Source organism: Athalia rosae, chromosome 2 (assembly GCF_917208135.1).
Source record: "Athalia rosae chromosome 2, iyAthRosa1.1, whole genome shotgun sequence".
NCBI classification, from domain to species: Eukaryota; Metazoa; Arthropoda; class Insecta; order Hymenoptera; family Athaliidae; genus Athalia; species Athalia rosae.
The window spans coordinates 26,770,861-26,795,873 of NC_064027.1; the positions used below are offsets into that span (position 1 = coordinate 26,770,861).

General features: G+C 39.1%; 2 protein-coding genes across 2 annotated transcripts; one reads left to right on the forward strand and one right to left on the reverse strand.

The window, feature by feature from the left end:
* Positions 1-6,365: 6,365 nt before the first annotated feature.
* Positions 6,366-9,196, reverse strand: LOC105687736 (trichohyalin-like). Its single transcript, XM_048651397.1, has one exon. It carries the CDS (start codon positions 9,180-9,182, stop codon positions 6,837-6,839), a length of 2,346 nt encoding a protein of 781 aa, XP_048507354.1. The 5' UTR covers positions 9,183-9,196; the 3' UTR covers positions 6,366-6,836.
* An 11,882-nt stretch (positions 9,197-21,078) lies between these two features.
* On the forward strand, positions 21,079-22,995 carry LOC125500075 (serine-aspartate repeat-containing protein F-like). The gene is made up of 4 exons (XM_048651364.1): positions 21,079-21,657; positions 21,754-22,053; positions 22,762-22,784; positions 22,870-22,995. Exons 1-4 carry the CDS (start codon positions 21,129-21,131, stop codon positions 22,993-22,995), a joined length of 978 nt encoding a protein of 325 aa, XP_048507321.1. The 5' UTR covers positions 21,079-21,128.
* Positions 22,996-25,013: the final 2,018 nt, after the last annotated feature.

Sequence of the window (25,013 nt, forward strand, 5' to 3'; positions counted from 1 at the left end):
GTATGATTGAAAAGTTGAACACGTTTTCCATTTTTCTCTCGAATCGTTCTCCAATGGACGTACGTACGTCACGCACGTGTCCGCGGTTCTATGTATTCTTTCATTAACGAAATTGTGACGTTCATACGTTGTTCAAATGTTGACAAACCGTCACCTTACTTTCAAGTTATTAAACAAGTTTTGTTGTTCGCGACTACGTAACAGGAAATTTCCTATATGTACCCCATTTGCATTCACATGATGATTATCTCCAATGAACGGAAAAGTCTCCAGGAATAAACCAAACCAATTAAAAATAAACATAGAATTTTTCACTCCGTCTACCTCCTCGATGGAAAATTATGCCTGTCTATAACATACCGATGCTAATAATATTATTTTCATGCATGCTGAAAATCATTATAATCCCGCATACTGTAGCGTGAAACGTTCATTTTTCATTTTATTTAAACACCTGCAGCTGCCTTGCGCATCAGGCTGAACAAATATTTTAGATTCCTTTCCCCTCCTTTTCTTTTCTGAATATTGAAAGATAATAGAAATATCTACAAAATAAACTGTAAGTACTACACACATATGTATAAACGACCAAAATTATTGATGTTAAACAAATTTTAGCACGCGCATGGTTTTTTTTGTATTCTTTCTGCTCTTTCCCCCCCGCGTTCCGGATAACAAACCTATAATAATTTGGAAGAAAAAAAAAAGCGGTTTGATTTTTTTGTTATATTTATTTATTTTTTTTCAATTAAAAAATTGTAATTTGCGGTTTGCATAACGATGCGAAATTTAGAGTAGATGTAGTGCATACGTACAGTATGACGGTGATCCGGCGGGTGGTTAATTGCGCCTAGATTTCCATGATGGTGGTAGTGGTGGTTCACGATATGGTTCGTTAGATCTGGCTACAGAACGGCAGCTTGGATGGAAGATAACGAGATGTTATACGTCGCCTATCTCCTGATGACGTAGCTTATATTAAGTAAAATGATTTACCCATGTATAATATAATGAATTTCAAATGTATTTTCGTCGGATGAACTCCAGTAAAATATGTCTTGCACGAAGCTCCGAGCGAAGTAAAAAAAAAAATAAAGGCTTCGAAAGAAAAGTAAAAAGAGAGGAACGATTATTGGTATGTAGCTCGCAGAATTCTGAATTTCCTCTTCACGTATAGTCTATGAATTTTCGGACGCATTACTCGATTCAATTTAGTCGATTCAATCGTTTTGGAAATCAAAAATTGATTCTCTCCACCGTTTCGGCGGAATGCCGCCACTTGATTATGCACCGCGGAATGAGACGTAATGGAAAACTGATCAAAAAGCACGATAACATGACGAAATTTTGGTGGTTTGGGCCGGAACGATATTCCATACGAATGATCAATCGGCTGAATGTATCCGCGACCGATGTAATTCCGGTAAAAAGGAATTAGCAGTTGATATTTGTACAGTTAATTAAGCTTGAAATCAACCGCATCTGTCCTGCTTTCCGTAAATAAAACTGTTCAATTTTATCAATATCGATCGATGGAACCGCGGAACGTGATCGGATGGATCAAAGTAGAAAGAAAAAAAATCGAGTAAATAAAATGATGTAAAAAACTCATAGAAAAGCAGATTCGTGTCGTTAACAAGCTGTTGCAGCGCGGTGATCGTGATAGCACAGCGTGTACATGCAGGTAGCTATATTTGGAATTAAGCATCGCTAACGGCGAAAATTGCAGGCAGGATGGTACCTGGGTATAACTTACCGTGGTTATCGGTCTGATCGAACGGGCCTATAATTATCGCGTCGAGTGGAGCTCAGTCGACTGTATTGATTGCAATCAAGTGGGTGATGGTCCCCCGTCCTTGCCTCCCATCTCGGCACCAACATTTACACCCTCCCAGATTCGGCGCCATCTTGAAATTCCACGACACCGGCAGCTTTTATACCGGTATCAACTACCTCGCGGTCTCTAATCTCCGCTGAACAGCTGATCACTGAGGAGGGGTCATGGGTACTTTGCTACCTACAAGATATATAGTGGAAGATAATTTTGGGTCGGGTTAGGTATTTGCTCAATTACTATAGTCGACGATGATTGTTTAAGCGAATCGTTCGTGAAAGGCAAGACTCAGATTAGATTCGTATTCAGCTGACTGATTTCCAGATGACTGGAAATGCATCGCCAGCGTTTATGGTATATATATATATATTTTTTTATACGGCCGAGTTTCGGCTCACTTTTCCCGGTAAGGTAATTCAGAATCAGGTCCCAAGTAGGAGCAGGTATTTGTCGCGAAGCTCGTTAATTTTATTATGGCTGTATCTTCGATGAAATCGGTCAGTCGACGAAAGAGAAGCGATGGCTTTTGAAAAACTGAAATTTCGATAAAATGGAGCTTTGAATTTTCCATTGTCGAGACCCTGCGTATCCATTGTGCGGGTATGCGTAATTCGCGTGTAGTATACCCATAAAGTCCTTCAGGATGACTCCGGAAACCTCAAACATCTCCCTGATCTGGTCTTTCCATACTCAAGGTTGAACAAGATGGCGCCGGATACGCGTCATTATCTGCTCTGCAACGCGTTCTACCTATACCGGTAATTGGGATTCTCCAAGGACGCCGGGATGCGGTGGTGGTTACCTAAACCCTGTATACCCCTATCTATAGGTATTACACACCCCTTTATCGCTCACGCGCTTCTTCCTCCGGGAATATATAAACCGCGAGGGGCTATCACTATACGTACATTGACGTAAAATATTCCCTGGCTATGATCGATTTGCCATCGGTAGACGACGTCGTCCTACCTCTCGATCAGTGACAAGTACAGCCCCGATCTCCGAACACTCGACGAAATGTATAGACGGTGATCGGTAATCGAACTTACGAAGGGGAAGTTGAAAAGTCCGTATTTTATGTATATACACTTGAACTTGAGTTGAAAACTTTTCAGACGCGCGGTATGTATAATAAACCCTTTCACATCGTTCAGGAAATTCTTACTGCGGAATATACATATCTGGAATAGGTACGTGGTGGATTCATGAGCTATAAAAAAATAAAATGAAGATAAACAGAAAAAAAAAGCAAAATTCTTCAGTCAAATCGAGGCGAATAACTTTTTGAGGAAAATTTTCACCGGCTGTCAAACGCAGCGAGTGCTGCAGTTCTACCGTGAACAGGTTTCGTATAACATCGCTTCACTAGCCAAGATCCTAGGTATTCGCTTACCCCGTTTAAATCTGAGGTTGAAATTACTCCATCTTTGGGAAACTGATTTCCAATTTGAAATACGGCAAAGATTGTTCCCCCGTTGAGTACAGAGCCGATATGTCGGCGGGCACGTTGGTATTGCACGTTAGCGCGATGTGCGATGGAACGTGGGTACGTTTCGTTTGTACCTACGCAAATTACCCCCGCGCTAAACATTTCGCTGCAATTTCAACCCGCACCTAATACCACCGCCCGCGAATACGGTGATTGACTTTTGCCCATGTGCGGCAAATGCGAATATATATGTATAACGTATCTATGTGTACGTACATAGTATGTAAACCGTAGGCATGTGTATCTACGTATCAACGTACAACCTTTTACATATCAGCTGACAGGTCGTGTTTCGAGAACGATACAAGCTTCACCTCGTCGAATACACAGACTCAACGAATCCAGGCAGACGTGAGGTATGCCGTTAATCCGACGTTTTATGGACCGAAACGTTGAGGGAGATGAAGGCTCGCTTCACGTTCCTTCGACCTGAGGGAAATCGTAGCTTCATATCGCCTGTCTGATACCTGAAAGGCTCAGGTGTTAATGACTGTAGTTATCGTTTTTACAAAACCTTGAAGTACTAGAATCGTACTTTTGGCGCTTACGACCGTCTTTTATTAGTCGTGCGGTATATATAAGCTGTTTGAGATCCTTTAGAAGATGATCGATCCGAATCCGAGTTTGAAGTACGTATATTTTTTTCCATTCTCATTTTATTTAGATACTTGAAGAAAATCGTTATGATAATAATTCACGTGTTAATGAACCGCGGAGATAATTAAACCGGTGAGGTTAAATCACCCGTTTTATTTAACGATCATCTAAAGTTAAGTAGGTTTGAGATAGCGACGTTAAGATCGCCTTGATGACCTTTAATTATGTTATAGTTTCCTCGATTCATTTATATTGCTTATGGAATTAATCGACGATGGGGGTGCAGAAGTTGTAAAGAGGGGCCGATTCACTAATGCCTCGTTTCAAAATCCGGTTCAGTTTCAGACTTTTTGTTCAAAAAGAAATCCAACATCTCTTTTGCCCTCTCGCGTCCGTCGGATTCGTTGTTTCGACGATCGAGTAGTTGTAATATTTGACAAATTAATCGTCCCGTAAAACACTTTTATCTGAAAATAAACCGAAGACAATGCGAAAAATTATCAATACCTTAATTATCGAAGGTTTTGAGCATTCTGTTCACGCTTTTGTCTTTGTATAGGAGATGATTGATCATTTTAGATAACCGAACCACTTCGATATACGCCTGGGTGTACACACATACCATCTTTTTAGACCTTGATTCATGATACCCTATTTTGTCAGACATTTTCCTGATTGATCACGACTATGAGTCTTCTAACACGTTGCGATGTGTGCCGTATATTATACCTATGGGGTGTACAACCCGCGGTTTTCTCCCATACCCCCCGTTCGGGTTTTGTCTTTATCAACAACTGGGCAATGCCCACGGTCTCGCCGAGCTCAAAATAACCTCTTGATACGAGACGAAGGCTGATTTTGACGGGTGATGTGGTTTTACGTTAAACAAGCGATTCTCTCGTACCATCGCCGGCATGTAATTTAGCCGCGATACCACTGCGCGCAGCGGTTTCGAGTACCAAGAGAAGGGGTTGTAAAGGGTGAATTTGGGAGGAATTCGTTCCGCTGGCCGAGCGCCAGTATGTAACCCAAACAATGCCGCTTGATCATGGTCGATTTCGGTTTGTAAGCGAAAACTGCAGCCTTCAGCAATCTGCATCTTTTTGTTTATATAGGGTGACGAGTTCCACCGACGTTCGCCCGGCGGAATTTTCCATTTTCGTCCATTTATTTCTCACAATTTTTGTAAAATGATAAAAATTCCTGCTATCATCTTATACGTTCGCTAGCTTTACTTTCGAACGATGGAACGAGTCCAAGAAAATCTATACAGGAATACTCCGTAAAAAGAAGAAGCAAGAATGGAAGAAAAGAACGGGGTAAATAAATAAACAAAAACGAATACAGACCAAAATAAAAAAGGAACAAAATCGAGTGATTCTCGACGTTGTTCAGTTTGCACGGAGTCTTTCTTGGAGACAGCGAAATGCATCGTTTCCGACAAACGATTCTCACAGATGAGTGGCTATACCTGATCTATCAATTGGAAAACTTTCGGAGTTATTTCAATCGTTCTCGTGTGCTATTTTCTCCGATAACGAAATGCCCGACAGACAGGAAAGCGTCACAAAGGATCGGGTTGATCTATTGTTTGGCAGTTTCTAACAAAAAATTTTTTTTTCAGCCATAAGGAAATTGCTCAATTTTAAACGACCGTACAAAGGAATTAGTACGTTAGAATTATGGTTGAAATTCTCATGGCGAAAAGTGAAAATGGGGTGAAAATTTAAACGGTGAATTTTGTGGGCATCGTATAACAGCGCTGAAGCGTCAATTCAACGTTCCGACCATCAAAGGGTTAAGTCAACCGTTAAAAGTCTCGAAATGATGAGACTTTCACGAAAACTAAACTGAAATATAGCGGAGAACATCTTCACCGGCTAAGCTCCTTCTTCGTAAAGCCTTAACTATCTGTAACGAATTAGATAAATTTTTACTTTGAAGCGCATTTAATGACATCCAGTATTGCCGAATTTGTTATAGATAACTTACAGCGCCGTTGCTGAAATTGCACGACGAGTAAAAGGGGGTGAAAGTCTGGAGATTGTAGAGACTTAACCTCGTTTGTTGGACCCGTTTGGTTTTTTTTCTTTTCCTTTTTAAATTTGATCTCAATCATCAATTGCCGGTTCTTGGGATCGTATCGGAGCCGCGCTACTTCTGGAAAGAAGAAATCTAGAAAGAAACCCTGATCTCCTGCCTAGCAGACCCTTTAGACCTCTTTGAACGGTCGACATTAGATATCACTACCATCTATGACCTGACTGCCCTCATATCTGTTCCTATTCATCTTCGTATTTATCTTATCAGTTTCTTATTCTGACAGTGAAGGTTATTATGAGAATGAGGATTTCCACGAAGGGCGCAACGAGCCTCGTTTTCCCTTATTGCTTTAAAATTCACGTTATCGAATAAAGTATAAAGGGGATAGGTATTTTTCTTTTCAATATGTTTCGAAATTTTTCAAATAGTTTATTATTCGTCATATATTGAGAAGAGATTTTGATAATGAAAAAATACTTGTATGAAAGGATTTCGGACAAATCCCACAGTTGTGCGCGAAAATTTTTCAAATTCACCAGTGGGTTGGATGAACTTTCTTTCAATCAATCGAATGATGATGGGGAATAACTTGAAACGTCGACTGGTTAAAATTTCTTATAAATGCCCTGTACGGTAAAGGCTAGTAGAGATCAACCGCTAAAGAGCTTCCGTTTTATCGAACTACTCGATTTTTGGTATTCGTCAAATTGGAATGAATCGGCCAACGAAAGAAGAAAATGCCTCAGTATCAATGATTATTTGATGCATTCAATCTTCATTTTTTGCTTTATTCAAATCATTTCACTGTGTTTTGTAAGTGGCCACAGACTAGTCCCATTCTGGTCACTTTCTTCGTAGCAGGTATAGCTTTTTTCAGTTTTTCTTGGCGTCGACTCTCACTTCCTGATCCTCTTCATATTCCTTATTCTCCTGGTCGTTCTGTTTCTTCTCATTTTCATTCTTCACCACACCCTCCTGCTCCTCAATGATGTTACCTTCCTTTTTATCATTTACGCGATCTTCATTATTACCATCTCCCTCCTTCTCGCTACTCCTCTCCTGCTCCTTATTCACTCCTTCTTCGTCTACATCTTTCTCGCTTTCTCTGCTAGTCAGCTCCTCGCTTTTTTCCTCACTCTTTTCTTCACTCTTCTCCTTGTTCTTTACCTCACTCTTTTCTTCAATTTTTTCTTCACTCTTCTCTTTGTTCTTTACCTCACTCTTTTCTTCACTCTTTTCTTCACTTTCCTCCTTGCTTTTCACCTCACTCTTTTCTTCAATCTTTTCTTCACTCTTCTCCTTGCTCTTTACCTCACTCTTTTCTTCAATTTTTCCTTCAATTTTCTCCTTGTTCGTTTCTGTACCCTCCTCCTCGCTCTTTACCTCACTCTTTTTCGCACTTCCCTCGTCACTCTTTTCCTTACTTGTTTCTTCGATTTCTGTTTCACTCTGCTCCTCATCATTTGCCACGTAATATTTTGGCTCACCATGTTCCTTCTCATCCTCACTCCCCTCTGACTTATCGCTTTCCTCACACTCCTCACTTTCGTCTGATTCTTTACTTTTATACGATTCTTCACTCTCGTGCGATTTTTCACTCTTATGATATTCTTCACTCTCGGACTTTTCTTCACCCTTGTATTTTTCTTCACTTTCGTACTTTTCTTCACTTTCGTACTTTTCTTTACTCTCGTATTTTTCTTCACTTTCGTACTTTTCTTCACTCTCGTACTTTTCTTCAGTCTCGTACTTTTCTTCAGTCTCATACTTTTCTTTACTCTCGTACTTTTCTTCACTTTCGTACTTTTCTTCAGTCTCGTACTCTTCTTCACTCTCGTACTTTTCTTCACTCTCGTACTTTTCTTCACTCTCGTACTTTTCTTCACTCTCGTACTTTTCTTCAGTCTCGTACTCTTCTTCACTCTCGTACTTTTCTTCACTCTCGTACTTTTCTTCACTCTCGTACTTTTCTTCACTCTCGTACTTTTCTTCACTCTCGTACTTTTCTTCACTCTCGTACTTTTCTTCACTCTCGTACTTTTCTTCACTCTCGTACTTTTCTTCAGTCTCGTACTTTTCTTCAGTCTCGTACGATTCTTCACTTTCGTACTTTTCTTCACTCTCGTACGATTCTTCAGTCTCGTACGATTCTTCACTTTCGTACTTTTCTTCACTCTCGTACGATTCTTCAGTCTCGTACGATTCTTCACTTTCGTACTTTTCTTCACTCTCGTACGATTCTTCAGTCTCGTACGATTCTTCACTTTCGTACTTTTCTTCACTCTCGTACGATTCTTCAGTCTCGTACGATTCTTCACTTTCGTACTTTTCTTCACTCTCGTACGATTCTTCAGTCTCGTACGATTCTTCACTTTCGTACTTTTCTTCACTCTCGTACGATTCTTCACTTTCGTACTTTTCTTCACTCTCGTACGATTCTTCAGTCTCGTACGATTCTTCACTTTCGTACTTTTCTTCACTCTCGTACGATTCTTCAGTCTCGTACGATTCTTCACTTTCGTACTTTTCTTCACTCTCGTACGATTCTTCAGTCTCGTACGATTCTTCACTCTCGTACTTTTCTTCACTCTCGTACTTTTCTTCAGTCTCGTACGATTCTTCAGTCTCGTACGATTCTTTACCCTCGTACGTTTCTCTAATCTCGTACGATTCTTCGTGCTCCTCACTTTCTTTTTCACCACAGCCTTTTACGTCATGGTCATCCTCCTCTTCACTATATTCCTCATCGGAAACCTCTTCGCTCTCGTAGTCATTATCATTCGCTTCGTCACAATCTTCGTTTTCATAATTTTCTGAATCCCCCTTATCCTCATCTTCATGACTATACTCCTCCTCTTTGTCATAACCTTCATAGTCTTCATAGCTGAAATCCTCCTCACTGGACTCATCACTTTCATCTTCCGAGTTGCCATATGAATAATCCTCGCTATCGCTCTGATCCTCATCTATAAACACAATACGATCATCTGTGTATGATCTCGCGGTTCTGGAAGTTCCTGGGTGATTAGGCGTCGATCCTATAACACCATCCTTTTTACTAGCCTGGATCCCGTGGTATGCAGTATCGTGGCTCGATTGATATTTGAACACATCCGGATATTCATTGCCGTTCCTCGACAGAGTCGCATAACCAGGCTTCGCTAGTGATTGATGGTTAATAGCCAAGAGTACAAGTAATAATACCTGCAGCTTAGCCATAGTGCAGTGCTAATTATTTCACTTTGCGATTTGCTTCTTTATGAGTTTATTTTCTTCTTTTATAGAACAGTGTAATCGTTCGAGTGTGACGAGACAAATATTAATACATTGAAATTTGACATCTGGTCAAATATCTTTTTTCGCCCTCAGCCGTACGATTATAGTGAATTCATTATCCACAAGTGAAAATGAGAAAATCGTCTGTAAATGGTTATTGACTTGTTCACGCCTTGGATATATTTATTCAATCTCAATACCGATCAACTGCAAAACCATTTCACGGCCAGCCAGAAATTGTGCCAGTTGCGAAATTTTGTTCCAGTTTTCGTGAGTCGAATCGAAGAAATCTAATCGAGTACATTTTCTGAACATTCGAAATCTCTAGTCGTTCAAAGGTAATCAAATAATATTCAACTGGTCGGATTTGACATCGAAGTAGGTTCATTGTTTGTCAATTTTGTTTTGTCTGGAAGACAATCAAAAAATTAAATAAAATTACTAATTCTATATACAAGAAACAGAAAAATTGAAAAAAAAGATAAGCACTAAAAAAATTAGAACCGTAACACTCCCTGATCGCACCTTCGGATCGATAGAACGATTAACTGACTCTTCGTCAGCGTGAATTTAATGATCTTCAGAAACGTCAAATGACTCTGGATAAATTGGATGACTTCAAATAGATAATGATCTCTGGTGATGTTAAGAAAAATCAATAGAAAGTGCAGAGTTACAAGTCTTCAGATTGGTCGAGCTTTCGAACATTTCCACAGAGTAATCTTGGATCAGTTAAAGTAACTTGGAGTGAACATTCCCATAATTTGTATCTTCATCGAAATCTCATTCGTGGTCAATTAATTAAATAAATTATTAACTGGATTCGAATTCGTTTGTCGAAAACCTGTGCTTTTGTTATTTTTACAGATGTTTTTTTCATTGGATAGTTTTCTTCAATCATGATAATGAGGATGACAATCAAAATGAAAGATGGTTTCTGTCATTTTTCTTATTATTGTTTATTCAATCACGAAGTCAAACGTCGGAAAAGGTTGAACAGCCTTCACGCATTGCTCTTGACTGCACATGATAACATTATAAGTCTTTCTTCACTACGATATAAATAAATAAATAAATTTCATTAATAAATTACGGCAGGTCGATCAGTCAGACGTCGTTCAACGACATTTAGGTAAGGAATTCTGAAACATGAGGAGGTTGGAGGCTGTTGATCGACTGATTAAAAATATCGAATTTGGCATCCTGCGATTTTGAGTTCTTCAATGAGTGGCCAGTCGTCGTTATTTACGATGATCCGGAGGCATAGACGTCTCCGTCGCCAGCGATCTGACTTGCAGGTTCATCATTTCGTTTCTGTTGATACGAAACAGATGATGTTCGAACGAGCAATTGTATCTCTTCTAGTGTAACATCAGTTACAGCCATTTCATTTGATTCCGGAGATTTGACCGCAGTAATCAGGATTTGCAAACCTTTGACTTCGGTGATTTCATCGACGGTGTCTTTCGACCAAGTGATTGGAATTCCGTAAGAAATGTGGCAAAACACAGCCAACATAGCTAGAGAAATGATTAATTTTGCCATCGCAATTAAGTCACCTTGAATTCCGTTCGAGGTTTGATGTCCAATCTATCTTTTGCACGGTTTATATACTCACTAGTATTTCATTGAGAAGACATCACCGATGTAAAGCACATACTCTTTTTTAGGTCAAGAGGTCATGATTCCAATCCATGTGTACGTAGATGCAAATAATTTGCGTTCACTTTATGCAAATTAGGTTTGTCTTTATAGGGTGACGAACAACATTCAAGGGCCTTGGAATTATCGAAAAAATTCAAGGAATTTCAAATATTTAACAATTATAATTGTATAATTGTAAATTGGAATCGTCGAAGGAATTCAAGGAATTTTAAATATTTAACAATTGTAGTTGTATCAAGACGGTATTAACAGTTAGCAATCGTTGAGATTATGCTTTGTACGAATGGTTTCAAAATTTTACAATGGTACCGAGTATTTTGATTTTATTGAACCTATTTTTTCGCAATTGTAGATTGTTAAATGCGAACGCAATATCGGAGTAAAAAAGAAAAAAAGAAAAAAACGTCATATCTGACTTACCAGATGGAACTGGTTAAATTCAGTGAATATTTCGAATTTTTGCAATCCTCGCTTTTGCCAACGAACAGAATTGTGAATTTTGGCTGTCCAGTTTTTAATTAAAATGCAAATTTGGACCAGGAAATTAAAATTGTTATTTTTTTTTTTGTTTGCCTTTTTGTCGTTCAACGTGTGATTGTAGATTTTAACGAAAAAATTCTATAAAACGCTGCTGATTTACCAAAAAATTTTCTGACGACGGAAGTCACGAGCTGCAGCTGTCAATTAGTATCAGTCAACGATGCAAAGACGTGGAATTCGGATGAACGCGTTTGGTTCTTTTGCAACCGGTTTCAAATAAATTTTCCCCTACTTTCAGAGACTTCTAATCGCATCGGATAACAGATTTGAGGTTGGGTGCTCGAAGGGACCACGCTTATTGCACTACCTTTCCGCGTCCGTTTTTCTTCGACCTTAGGGACGTGAAAGTATAAGCGGGGTCTTGGTAATATCGCTCCGTCTATCACAGCGCTGACGTGAAGTATATGTGAAGGAAGGTGTTATATAAAATGAATATCCCAAGATCCACCCGAATGTTTATTTTAACGTCTAAAAACCGCAATATCATATTTATGAAAAATTCACCCGCATGTACGAAGACCCGCCGGGTTTCCGCGCGGGACGGTTGGTGGCGCGTGTCGGTCTTGTGAGCGGAACGTCCGCGTTGAGGTTTTCTTCGGTGATCAATTGAACGTTATACTCGTACGAATATAACGGTAAATAAAAACACGAAAAATAAAAGAAAATAGAAATTTATTACCCGGTGAAAAATATGCAAGTGTCTGAACATCGTTATAAAATTCTGGGTTCAACTTCCGTTGTAATGATAAATTTACAAAGGGTTCGAAGCCTTTAAATTTCGCGTATATCGAACAAACGTACGAACGGCCGGACGGACGCGTTGCGCGATGATCGCTGCCGGCGGTAATCAAATCCCGCGCCAACACGGCGCCCGTAATTTCCGCTGGATGAAACAAAAGGCGAAACTTGTATATGCTCAGCTGCCTTCCGTTTCCATCACGTCATCAATTTTAGCTACACAAATTTTTTTTCTCTCTTTTTGAGACTTTAATTCTTCGCTTCATCCCCGCTTATTCACAAACACATAGATGTATATATCTACATACCCGCCTCAACCCTTGTCGCTCATACCTATACACCCGACATGACACGGGCGTAATTTTCAATCATTATATAAAATCACACTAGCTGACGCCGTCGATTGCCAAAAACATAAATCTGCGGTAAAAGGATATATTCCGACCGAAAAGAGAAGAAAAGGAAACGAAAGAGAGGAAAAAAAATTTAACAAAACGAACCACAACCCTAACGGGATACACAAGAATATCGATATCCTGCAAAGGGTCGAGTATAAGGTAACTCGTGATCGGAAAACGAATTAAAATTAGGATAGGGACCGAAGGATGAATGGGGAAAGGTGAACGGGATTCGGTAGTTCAGAATCGGGATAACCCGACATTTGTCTCGTTGACATTTTACCGAAAAGTAATTTAAAGAATAATTCTATCTTTTATTTTCTTCATCCCTTTTGTTTTTTTTTTACTATTTTCCGTTCTTATGTGTGGTTATATTCTTGTATTTCTGGAACAAATTCTATCTTCTGAACGCGATGAAAATCGTTCATTGTTATTTGATAGCATTTATGGGAAGTACTAGAGTGTACGTATAACACGCGTAGTTCAATATTTTCTTCGAAACAGTAAATGAAAAAAGTAAAATCAACCAAACGATTAATCGATCACTGCAGAATCCAATATGTGTACATATATATTTACATATATACGTTCATGTAAACGTATGACTATGTAGACGACCTGCTCTTCGTATGACTACAGATCGATAGGAGCTGTTAACGACTGATGTATATAGGTATATACATACACGTATATACGTATGCACGTAGCTACAAAATTCGAAATACGGTACGTTTGCTTTTTACGAATCGAGACCAGAAAGAAATAAGCAAAAAAAAAAAAATAAAATAAAAAATGAACGAATAAAAATAATAATGAAAATAAATACCGGGCGAATCAAGCAGTCAGGAATCGAAACGGATGAAAAAAAAAAAGTTAACGAAAAAACGAAAAGAAGGAAAGAAAAAATATCTGCACATGTATATCGGTGACTTCCCGTTAGAAAAGCTTTGCGTTTATCGGAGGTGGAACGCGATATGTTGCTGCTGTGTATGTTACGTTATATCGTATGCAGGTTACAGATTCAAGCGAGTTATCGGAACTTTGGTGTTTTTTTTTTTTTTTGTTTCTTTTCGAGAGGTCGAGCTGGTAGATTTTTTCTTTTTTTACCGTTATATTTATTTATTATAATTTTTGTTTCATTATTTTTCGGTGTTTTAGTAGCACTGTCTACGATCACGTTGGAGGATTTTAGAATGATAAATTGTTCACATTTATATTCAGAATTGAAGTAGACCGAGGAGAGGGTGTTCCATAATTGCGGTATCACGTGGGGGTTTGCTGGTGCAAAAGCGATTCAGCAACTTTGATAGAATTGTGAGATGAGAAGCAATTCATTCACTTTTTTTTCAGATCTTTTTCTTACCCCACATTCTTTAACACCTTTTGGGAATTCACGTGAGAAATTACGCGCCACCTAAGATCTGTGGCCATGTGGAATCCCGTTGTACTTTTCTGTTTTGATACGTATACGTACATTATGTATTATTGGCAAATAATTTTACACCACAGGTATTCTATAAAAATTTCTCATATCTCGTACCCCGTGGTCTACCACAATGGATTTTCTATTCAAAGACGTCATGGTCAGATTCGCACGCGATTGGTAGGAACGTCGACAATTAATACGTACAGTGTGCGTTCAAGTCTATTCAGCACCTTCATATTATTTATTTGAAAATATTTAGATCGGATTGCAGCAATGTAGCATCAAATTTAATCTAGGTCAAACAAGTGCGACCGCAAATCCTCGAAAATGATACTAAGATATTTGCACATTTGCTGCGAATTCTTTGAAGCTCAAGTGTTCACTTTGCGAGCAAAGACGAAGCGGGGTAAATATTGAATAACCTGATTTCCAGGCGAGCACATATTTTTGCCAACTTGTATCACCTTATCTCTTTTTTTTTTTTTCCTTTTTTTATTGACTATGACTTTCAAAAAATTCAAATAAAGAGCTTAATTATTATCTACGTTTGTGGTATAGTTCGCGATATTCAGTGGTCCAGTTTTTCGTGATGTAAATTGGGACATCCCAACGATCAGTTACTTATCGTGGATTTTTTTTTATTCTGCCGGTTATGCTCAATGACCACACGGTAACGATTCGTAATTATCTCATTAAAATTTTGTCAAGATTTTTTTTTCTCGGCAGTTTCGATTCAAATGCTGTAATTTGAAATTTCACCGTTGCCAACAATTTACTCGACTTTTTAAATCCTGGCCAGTTCAAAAAATCAATTGTTCCACATCGGGGAGCCATAATTATGTGGTATTATTATGGGGTATTGGACACTGCTCTCTGCATTACGTTCAAAAAATATTTTTGGTCCACGTGGAAGAAGAAAGGGATGCAACAGTTGATGGAAGAAATTTTTGTTTGGATTTATATGGTTACGAAATAAGTCGATTCGATACAACTTCGTACAACTATTTTTTTATTATGAGGCGGAAATTTATAGCCTTTCATTAAATACGATACAATAAATATTAGTTCACACAGCTAAATATGATAAATATTTCAAGATAAATATGATAAATATAGTAAACCATGGTATGGTTCACCGCTGCACGCAGTTCAATGTTGGTGCGAAAAAATTTGACCGGTGGATATGGTCGTGATGTTCAAACCGTCGATGAAACGGTACCCCCATTGATTTTCTTATGGGGTGTTAGAGTCGATTTCGGATTGTTCACGAGAAGATCAGATTATAAATCGACTGGTGGATGTTACCAGTAAGTATTTTGTGATTCAATTACCACCCTAGTTGACCTTTGGATCAGGTTCACCAGGTTTCGTAACTTTTTGTATTTCTTTCATTGATTCAGATGGAATTTTCTGTATCTGATCACTTCCCTGCACTATTACGTTAGTCAATACGTTCGAACCGGGGAAACTGTCGGGCTTGGGGATTTTTGAAGCTATCCCCTGCATTCCTTCTGACAGTGGACTGTAGCCGGGAAGGCTTCCTAGGTAGGCTCCTGCGCCTCCCAAGTTCGAAAGTTGAAAGTCACCCTTGTCCTTGTCTTCGCTATTATCATAGCTACCACCTTCTACCAATGATTGGCAGAGTGCCAGTACTACTGACAATGTTACAATGATGAATTTTGCCATGTCGTATACTGTTGGATGCTGATTCCAATTTGATTCGGTGGATTACAATCCTCCCTTTTTATACTAAATTTCGGCTCATCCAAATGGCGTAGATCTCTAGTTTTCGAGGACGGGCCATATTATTGGTAAATATTCTTCTAAAGTTTGCACACTTGTGGCTCAGGTCATGATAACACCATCTTTTAATTGACCTGGATAATTAGTCAAGTGTTATTGACCAGTCTTTCGTTTTATCCAGCAGATAATCATATTGCTATATTACAGTCCTTGAATCCCCACGCGAACTTACAATTAGATGGTTGATCGAAACACTTCAACTCACACTCGCATTTGAACAAGTGGATATTTCGTAAACACGTGTAACATACCATTCGCTAATCGGAACACCTAATTAAACTTAAGCCTAATTTCTGTGAGTTCAGCGTTCAAATTTCGTCGAATAAGCTACCAGTATACATATGTAAATTTTCATCGCCTTCAAGAAATCATCATTTCGGTTGGTAATTACTCGAGCGTTAAAATATTTTGATAACTAAGCAGAGGCACCTTTCAACTCGCGAATTTCGTACAGATCTCCCGTACACTTGTCAACCTGAGGAACGGAGTGTGCCAACATCGGTAATTACAGTTTTCCGTGAAAGAAGACTCGCAATCCACTCTTTGGTACGTTCACTCAGAACGCATTGATCGTACGCTAATTGAGACTCCTGCGTTTGATTCTATTGAAAAATTTACAGAAAATAGAGACGGTGACATTTCTGTTGAAGATAAAAATTCTTCAGGCTACCTGCCAACAATCGGTAGTTCTACTTCAGTTTTTGGCTCTTTATATTCTGGGCTTACCTCTCTAGTGGCCAAGTGCACTTACGGTCACTCAGAGAAGATTCCGTGATATCGGTTTGTGTGATCTGTCCACCAATTGCTTCTTCCAAAGATGGAGAATAATCTTTTGTCCAGATTGTTTGAATTTACGGCTCAAGTTTGATCATCGATTTTGTTTTGCTCCCATATAGCTATATCAGATTATCTTTTTGTTTCCAATATTATTTAACGCTTTTTCCAAGATAATCCCGACGAATAGCTGTTCAATTTTTATCAGAATTTGAACGAAATTCAAAACGATGAAGAGTTTGAAGAAGACGTGATTCTGGCAGATGCTATTCAACGAACAACTCTATGAGAAACTATATAAACTAAGTTGGGTAGTGTTCCACGTGTAATATATTTGAAATTTTGTCATTTCATTAATTTTTATTCTTTCAGATCTTTTCACCCAGCAGCTGTGTGCCTGACCGATATTACAGAAAGAAGAAGCGGTGAATTTGAAAAATAATTTGTTACAAGTGATTCTTGACTGGTTTTCATTTTGGAACGTATTCAATTATTATTCTTTGGTTGTTACCCGGCACGTTAATCGACCGACATCGTGTGTCGGAAGTAATCATGCAATTCAATGTGCTTCTAGTAGAAATAACTTGGAATCTGACTTCTTCTAGAGGGATGAAGTTATCAGGAGCAGTTCTGTTTTAGAAACGCATTCGAGGTCGATTAGTAGCTTTTTCTGGAATATTAACAAGTAGAGGCGTATGAAGTAAGACTGAGGACTTGACGTGCCATGAAATGTAAATGAACGGAATTCAACTTCGGAGTATGAATTGGCGGTAATGAGCAAAATCGTCTTAACCAACAAAAGTAAATTCATTCTTCATCTAAATCTCAAGAAACTATGAAGCGCAACCTACATGATGATAATATACCAAATGCACGAAGTTTTCAGGAATGTTAATTACGACCTCGTTGCTTATTGCCGTCCAATTCTTCATGGTGTTATTGCCTTAGCACTCCCTGCATGAGTAGCTGTTCAATTTCAAAAAAATCATGTACATCTTGCACAGCCATCTTAAGAGTATCACCGTCGGCATAGATATATTGAAATGCAGTCAGTGAAAAACTGACGATACTTGATCCGCGGTATCACTTGTTTTATATCATTCTGGGAGCAGGTAATATCCGTAACCTTGTTTGTTATTGCAATACTGTGAAAATAAAAAGCATATTTGTAGAAACTGTTTAACCAAGAAATTTGTTTGAATATCCTTCATACGTTTTTGTGAATACTGTTATGTCAGTAACTCTATTTTTGTGTTAGTTACGAAGTGTTATGGTCAACAACAATGGTCAACCATCGAATGAATATCAGGTTGCCAAATATCGTCGTGTAAGTGGACCGATGCGGTGATGTAGGAATGGCTGCACCGAAAGAAGAAAGTTTCTTGGACGATTGAACGTATGGTCAATCTTATTTGTTAGAATGTTAATATACAGATTACATGGGTTCATTACTTCATGCAAGGTGATATCAGTACTTTCTTCAACTATGACACAAGAATTGTAAACTTCGTCTTAGAATGTCCCCTCGCTCTCTCGTTTGATATCGATGCCGCGGAGCACTGCCAAACGCTTTGTTAACCAACAATACCAGACATTTGCATTTATTTTCATAATATTTAATGTGCGGTATTGATGTTATTCATAATGTTTTTGGTTCGGCCACAAGTCCACAATTGAAGGTAAATGAATACCTTGAAGCTTCAGATGATAACGGCAAGCCATCGTTGTCGGGATCTCCATGTTAAAATTGAAAGCAACATTCCCAGTGTTTGAAAATTCATATTTCAAGAGTGCTATCTCAAGCTACAGTAGGGAATGATTCAAAGCCCGATATTCCTTTACTAATTTTTCCCCCTTTTCTCTATAAACTTTTTTCTCACCCTCATTTTCACCACATTCGTACGCTAGTTATGATGTAGCCTCGGTCATGAACCGCATCGTTAAAAATATCATCATATTATCCTGAAAATTTGAACAGGAAAGCTGTCTGTTTGCTCGGTGATTATCAACGGGCGTAATTGTGACGCTGTCTGGATTTCTAATCGAATTATAAACTTTACACCCGCACCCTCGCTGGTCTGAGCAGGGAAGACAACCGACTCTGATACGGGTATAGGCGGTGCGATTACGTATACCCACACATTCCCACACATTACGTCCGTTCATAATTCACGCTTGTAGCTTGACTAAAAATCAATGAAGAGCTGTCGAATTGTAATCAGGAAATAGGTGGGTGTATTACATTTTTGTCAGTCCTGAGTTAAGGGAGTCGAGTTTTGACGATTTATTGATGTATCATGTTGAACTGCGCTCCACGAAAACCCCAGTTGACTTCAAATGTTACGAAGGTATGAGTGCTGCAGGTACGTTAATTTGTATCGGCACATCGCGTGGGAGTTGCTATCCTCACGATGTCGTGGAATACGATATCGGGGATGTTTGGGAGGTAGGGGTGCGTTTCGATATTAAATTTTACCCAGCCAACCGGTTTTTGCCCGTTGCGCAAAGTAAGAGCTGTTCGTGCGTAGCGAGATGAAATAAATGAGATTTTCCTCCTTCTTACTTTCCTCTTTACCGCTTCTCAGCTTCAGCGTTCGATTTCAGGTTCCTCTTATTTCGCTAACTTCAGATGCCGTCGCCAAGTTCTTCGTTCTATTTGACGCCACCAGCGATTGACTAGCGCCCGTGCGTAGGTAACTTCCAGAATACATACTAACGCATGAAAATTTTACGTGCGTAAGCTTCGCTGCGTAAGCAGTGAGGCCTTTACCTCTTACGCAGCGAAGCTCACGCACGTAAAATTTTCGTGTTTAGTATGTATTGTAAGTTGCCAACGCATCTAAAACATTTTTGTGAGTCTTCCATCTTGTTTTTCTGCTGAAACTCGGTATCAGTCGGTATCAGAAGAAAAGCGATCAAAGACATACGAAAATGTTTTAGAATAAAAAACACCACTATTAATGCGTATCGCATTATCTATTTCAGGTGTTCAGAGATCCACTGAAATATTCGGGAAAGTTGATGTTCCAGATGAGGTGATAATGTGATTTGATGAGTTTTGGCTCTCTAAATTTTTACATTATTGTTCAAGTGTAGTAAATATTTATCTAATATGTCGATTAATCGAATTTATTTTCATTTCGTTTAGTCGATTGCACTGGATTTAGTTTATCACGTGTGAAAATTTTTTAATTAATATAGTCAGACGAATGCCAATCACATCCTTCACTATCAACCGTCTTCCGCAAGAGTGTCCTCCAATTGCTTTCTTCCGCCTTTGCACGTTTTCGGGCAATTGCATCAACTACCGAGAGCGCGACTCAGGTGCCTTCATTAGCGGTAATTTTTAATCCAATATATATGTTTACCCTGTTTACCACATGGTTTATACCGTTCAAAAAACATATTTTCGAGCACAAACAAAGTAATGGAGCATTGGGCAAAACACGGCGGACGTTAGGAATAAAATCAAAGGAAATCAAGCAATCTTACAATGAGACGTGAAAATGTACTTTTTTTTTTTTTGTCAAATTTGAACAGATCTTGTTGCACTTTAGCGGGATTATCTTTTTCTCGCATCCTTCCGCCTGATGATTACAGTCCAACCCATAGGGTTCTCGTTCCGAACCGCATTGAGTGAAGCGTTCACAGGATTCCGGAATCACTCAATTTCCGAAGGAAATTTACCGTCGGGTATTCGACATGTCTGGAAGATTCAGGACACGTTGCAATATAGACCAAATGCAACGGGACCTGTACTATTTTGGTATGAACTCGGTGCACCGTGAGCCATGGATATCGGACTATATTTCAAGGTCAAGTTTCCGCTTTCCGGTTTACTGTGACGTAAAGCAGGTAGGTAATAGCGAGTGTTGGGTCACGACTAGTTTGAAATTCGGTCGTGGGATAAATCTCCTTGCCTGCAGGTAATCAACGTGTTGATCTTCCTCGTCATCAAAAATGTCTTGTCCAAATTTTCGAGAAAATTGTGGTTTTGAATCTCTGAAACATGTAATCATGACGTACCATTGAGGTATTCATGGATCGTTTGCTGATCGAAGGTTTCGTTGGTTCTTCAGTAAAGTCTTTTCAATATTTTTCGAAAAATGCACGTTGGAGAGCGTTTCGCGTGTACCCAGGTATACCGTATTTGGTATCCGCATCATGAAAAAAACGAGTAGAGAGGTCGACGCTACATCCAATTCAAAAATGACATTCGTTACGAACAATCAGAAGAGAAAACATGTTATCATTAGGATGGTATACCCAATAAAACACATGTAGTATTTGTCATACCACAAACAGTTTCATATTGGGATACGTGGTGTTTATTATTGTGATACTGTAAAGGATACCGATAATGAGGAGGAACAAGCATGTTTTGTACGATTGTATAAAATTCTGAATGCTGATGTGTTTGTGTAATCGTGTTAAAAGTACATAACAAAATGATGTAAGGGTAACGCACATGCAACACTCGTTGAGGATAAAAGAAGATTTCGAGACCCATGTATTCAGACAGAAAGTAAGCTCAATACGGTCAAGATGGTGAAGCTGATTGTACTCCTCGTTGTGTTCGCACTCTGCTACCAGGTAGCAGTTGCGACGGAAGTCGATACCTGTGAAGATGACTACAGCCAAGGCAGTGTAGGTGACGGGGGCAGTGGTAGCAATTACGACGACGACTGCGTCAGCGATGACAACTCCGGGTCCGGCGGTAGCAATTACGATGACGACTGCGATGACGATGACAACTCTGGGTCCAGTGGTGGCAAAGACGACGACGACTGCGTCAGCGATGACAACTCCGGGTCCGGCGGTAGCAATTACGACGACGACTGCGATGACGATGACAACTCTGGGTCCAGTGGTGGCAAAGACGACGACGATTGCGATACCGATGACAATTCTGGGTCCGGCGGTAGCAATTACGACGACGACTGCGATGACGATGACAACTCTGGGTCCAGTGGTGGCAAAGACGACGACGACTGCGATACCGATGACAACTCCGGGTCCGGCGGTAGCAATTACGACGACGACTGCGATGACGATGACAACTCTGGGTCCAGTGGTGGCAAAGACGACGACTGCGATGACGATGACAACTCTGGGTCCAGTGGTGGCAAAGACGACGACTGCGATGACGATGACAACTCTGGGTCCAGTGGTAGCAAAGACGACGACGACTGCGATACCGATGACAACTCCGGGTCCGGCGGTAGCAATTACGACGACGACTGCGATGACGATGACAACCATGATGATGACGATGACTGCGATGACGATGGCAACGATGATGATGACGATGACTGCGATGACGATGGCAACGATGATGATGACGATGACTGCGATGACGATGGCAACGATGATGATGACGATGACTGCGATGACGATGGCAACGATGATGATGACGATGACTGCGATGACGATGGCAACGATGATGATGACGATGACTGCGATGACGATGGCAACGATGATGATGACGATGACTGCGATGACGATGACGACCATGATGATGACGATGACTGTGATGATGATGATGATCATGATGATGACTGTGATGATGATGATGATCATGATGATGACTGTGATGACGATGACGATGATGATGATGACTGCGATGATGACGTATATTAGATATTTTGTCTTGATTGCTTCAGATAATGCAGCAACATTATCCGCGATTATGCACAAACATCTTTCTTGGTATTTTGATCATCGAATTAGTTACACAACTTTAGAAACATACAGTTGGCAAACATATCGTTCTATAATAACGATCGCTATGTTCACATACTCACTGCGCACTCCAAATTACCCTTTTCTCCCCAATCATAGATAATCATGGTTTAATGTTTCGCTCGTGGAATAAATATCAGAAATCGACAGGCTGAACTCGTTAACGTTCGATTGGTGATTGTCGGTTGTCGATGGTCATATGTCTCTTATTGAATAACCCTTATTGATTGGGACACACGAGTTTTTGAGGCATGAATTGATCGATTAACATGGTGTTCTTATAAAATAATTAAAATTACTAGCCAGTCAAGATGAAATGTATGACTTGAGTAAAGATTAATGTACCGAGTTACAAAAATTGAAACTTATATTGAGTACATAATTTGTCCAGAGCTTCCTATTAGACTAGTCTAAAACTTGAATCACCCTTACATAGGTCCATTGCAGCAGATCGAATTTGTGAACGAGATTTGATCATTATCGCGTGTGGGAATTTCATTTTTGGGATTTTTCATCATCGAATTTTTTCTTGTATCCACCAAAGGTCTTGTGCAACGGGAACCAATCGATGAAAGGAGTTTTTGATTCGGTACTTGGATGGAATCATAAGCATTCTCTGAGAAAAAAAGTTAGGCCAGATTGGCTCAGTGGTTCGCAATATCTTGAGTAAGATGCTCGAATATACATATAGTTTTCCAAGTCTACGATCCAAGTTTACTTCGCTTTTGTTTCCATTTTCAATAGTTTTTCTATATCGTTCCTGACTGATTACGCTAATATACATTAAGCGTGATTGAAAACCTGTTAGTTTTCCTTACCTTTTTCAGGAATGAAAGATTCTGATCCATTGTTATTTAAAGATACAAAAGAATCTACTAGCTGTAGGTATTAATTATCCTTCCGCGCACACAGTTTAAGGATTTCACTACGGTGACACCATGAAAGATATCGGAGTTTGCGAGAGTGACGATTTGCCCTGCATCCCAGGAAGGATTCGAAAGAAAAATTTGAAGCTTTGTCACGTCCTGAGGTAAGTTCTCTTTTCTTTGTAAGCCGCATTTCTTGGCCAACGCTAAGCTAGGGAGTTCGCGAACCATCCGCAACTTCTTCACAAGCGTTCTACGGCACAGAAGTTTACAGTGAAGTCTTATACTTACTTCAGTTTTGCGGCTTATTTTCCACGGAGTTATTCTAGACGGTGTCTAGATACAAAGCTTATGGGTAAATCTTTTAATGCTACTCCAGATTATTATATTACTAAATCGAAGATACCTTAATCGCTACGATGAGGGAAGAGCTATTCTATTTTTGAATCGACTGAATAATTATTTTATTTAGGCACAATGATTTGTGCAGATGTGGCTATAAGAGAAAGATTTCTTTCGTTATAGTCTTTATTTACTGGGAAATCTGGTATTTGGAAAATTCACTCTGTTGGAAATCTATAAAAAGCTGAAAATCTGTAAAAATTCTGAGGAAAGGCAAATATCACAGGAATGAAGCCTATGAAGTGTGAAAATTTTTGATCAATTAGTTGAACCAGGAAAACATGGGATGTTCAATGACTAAAACCAAAACTTCCCAAGTCGATAGATACGGGTTGAAATTGAGATGAAAATTTGTAACTTTGTAAGGATTTCTTTCTATTAATTTCTAAACGTTTAAGCTCTGGGAGTAACGAAATTTCGAAAATATCCAAAATAAGGACCACCCTAATGTACGAACATATAAATTCATCCGTGTAAAATCCGAAATGTTTGATTTTCGGTCGCCTACGAAAAAGACGGACTTTCCGCTAACACCGTGTCTTCTGTTATATCCTCCTGCTCATCTGTCCATGATAATTACTTGACTTGACCGAAAGGGTGATTCCAATATCGTGACAAGGGGTAGGTTACTGAGCAACGCCGGATATCTGGAAGAATTAAGGACACTTCCTTCAGGAGGTGCGAAAGAAGAATCATTTTATTAATAAAATTGAACTTTTGGTTTTATGAGTTGTCAAAAAATGCGGGTTTTCAAGTAGGAGATACTTCGGACTGATTGCGAGACAGAGAAATAGTTTTTTTTCATTGTTGTTTTTATTGTGCATAAAAGTTCCATTTCTATTTTCGATGCTTGGTTTTCTCGAGAAGGACTCATCGGATGAAGAGTCGTCAGAATTTTTTTCAGATTCATCGCGCAGGCATAGATATATTGGTGAATTTCGATTAGCATACGTTACATGTACGATTAAAAATTTTGAATAACGCTGCAGTAGTATTCAGCGGTAAAAATTATGGATCTATTAAACTTCTAAAAAAATACGTAAGGGTATCAGGAGTGTTTCTTTTGATTGTTGAGTGGAAAAAAAGCATTCCTAAGGATTTTTGCTCCGAATATGATCAATGGGAAATGTTAAAAGTCTCATTGGAAGAGCAACTCTTCGAAGAAATTTCCAAACTTTTCGAAAGCATATCGATATTTCTCGAAGAAAATCACCTTGAGATATTTTAATACGTAGTAATGTGATACGGTGACGAACTTCAGAGATATAGAGAAAATTAAAAAATGGTGGTTACGCAGGCCTGAAAAAATAACTGGACGTGTTGAGCATGAGACTAACAGACAGACGTATTATTAAATTTATGAGGTGAAAGTAAAAACAAATAATGAAAAAAAAACTCGAATAATTTACCAGGAGTGGCA

Coding starts and splice junctions, on each gene's coding strand:
- LOC105687736 (XM_048651397.1), bottom strand. CDS start 9,182: ATGGCTAAGCTGCAGGTATTATTACTTGTACTCTTGGCTATTAACCAT.
- LOC125500075 (XM_048651364.1), top strand. CDS start 21,129: ATGGTGAAGCTGATTGTACTCCTCGTTGTGTTCGCACTCTGCTACCAG. Junction 22,054..22,761: donor CGATGACTGCGATGACGATG/GCAACGATGATG, acceptor ACCCTTACATAG/GTCCATTGCAGCAGATCGAA. Junction 22,785..22,869: donor CATTGCAGCAGATCGAATTT/GTGAACGAGATT, acceptor TATCCACCAAAG/GTCTTGTGCAACGGGAACCA.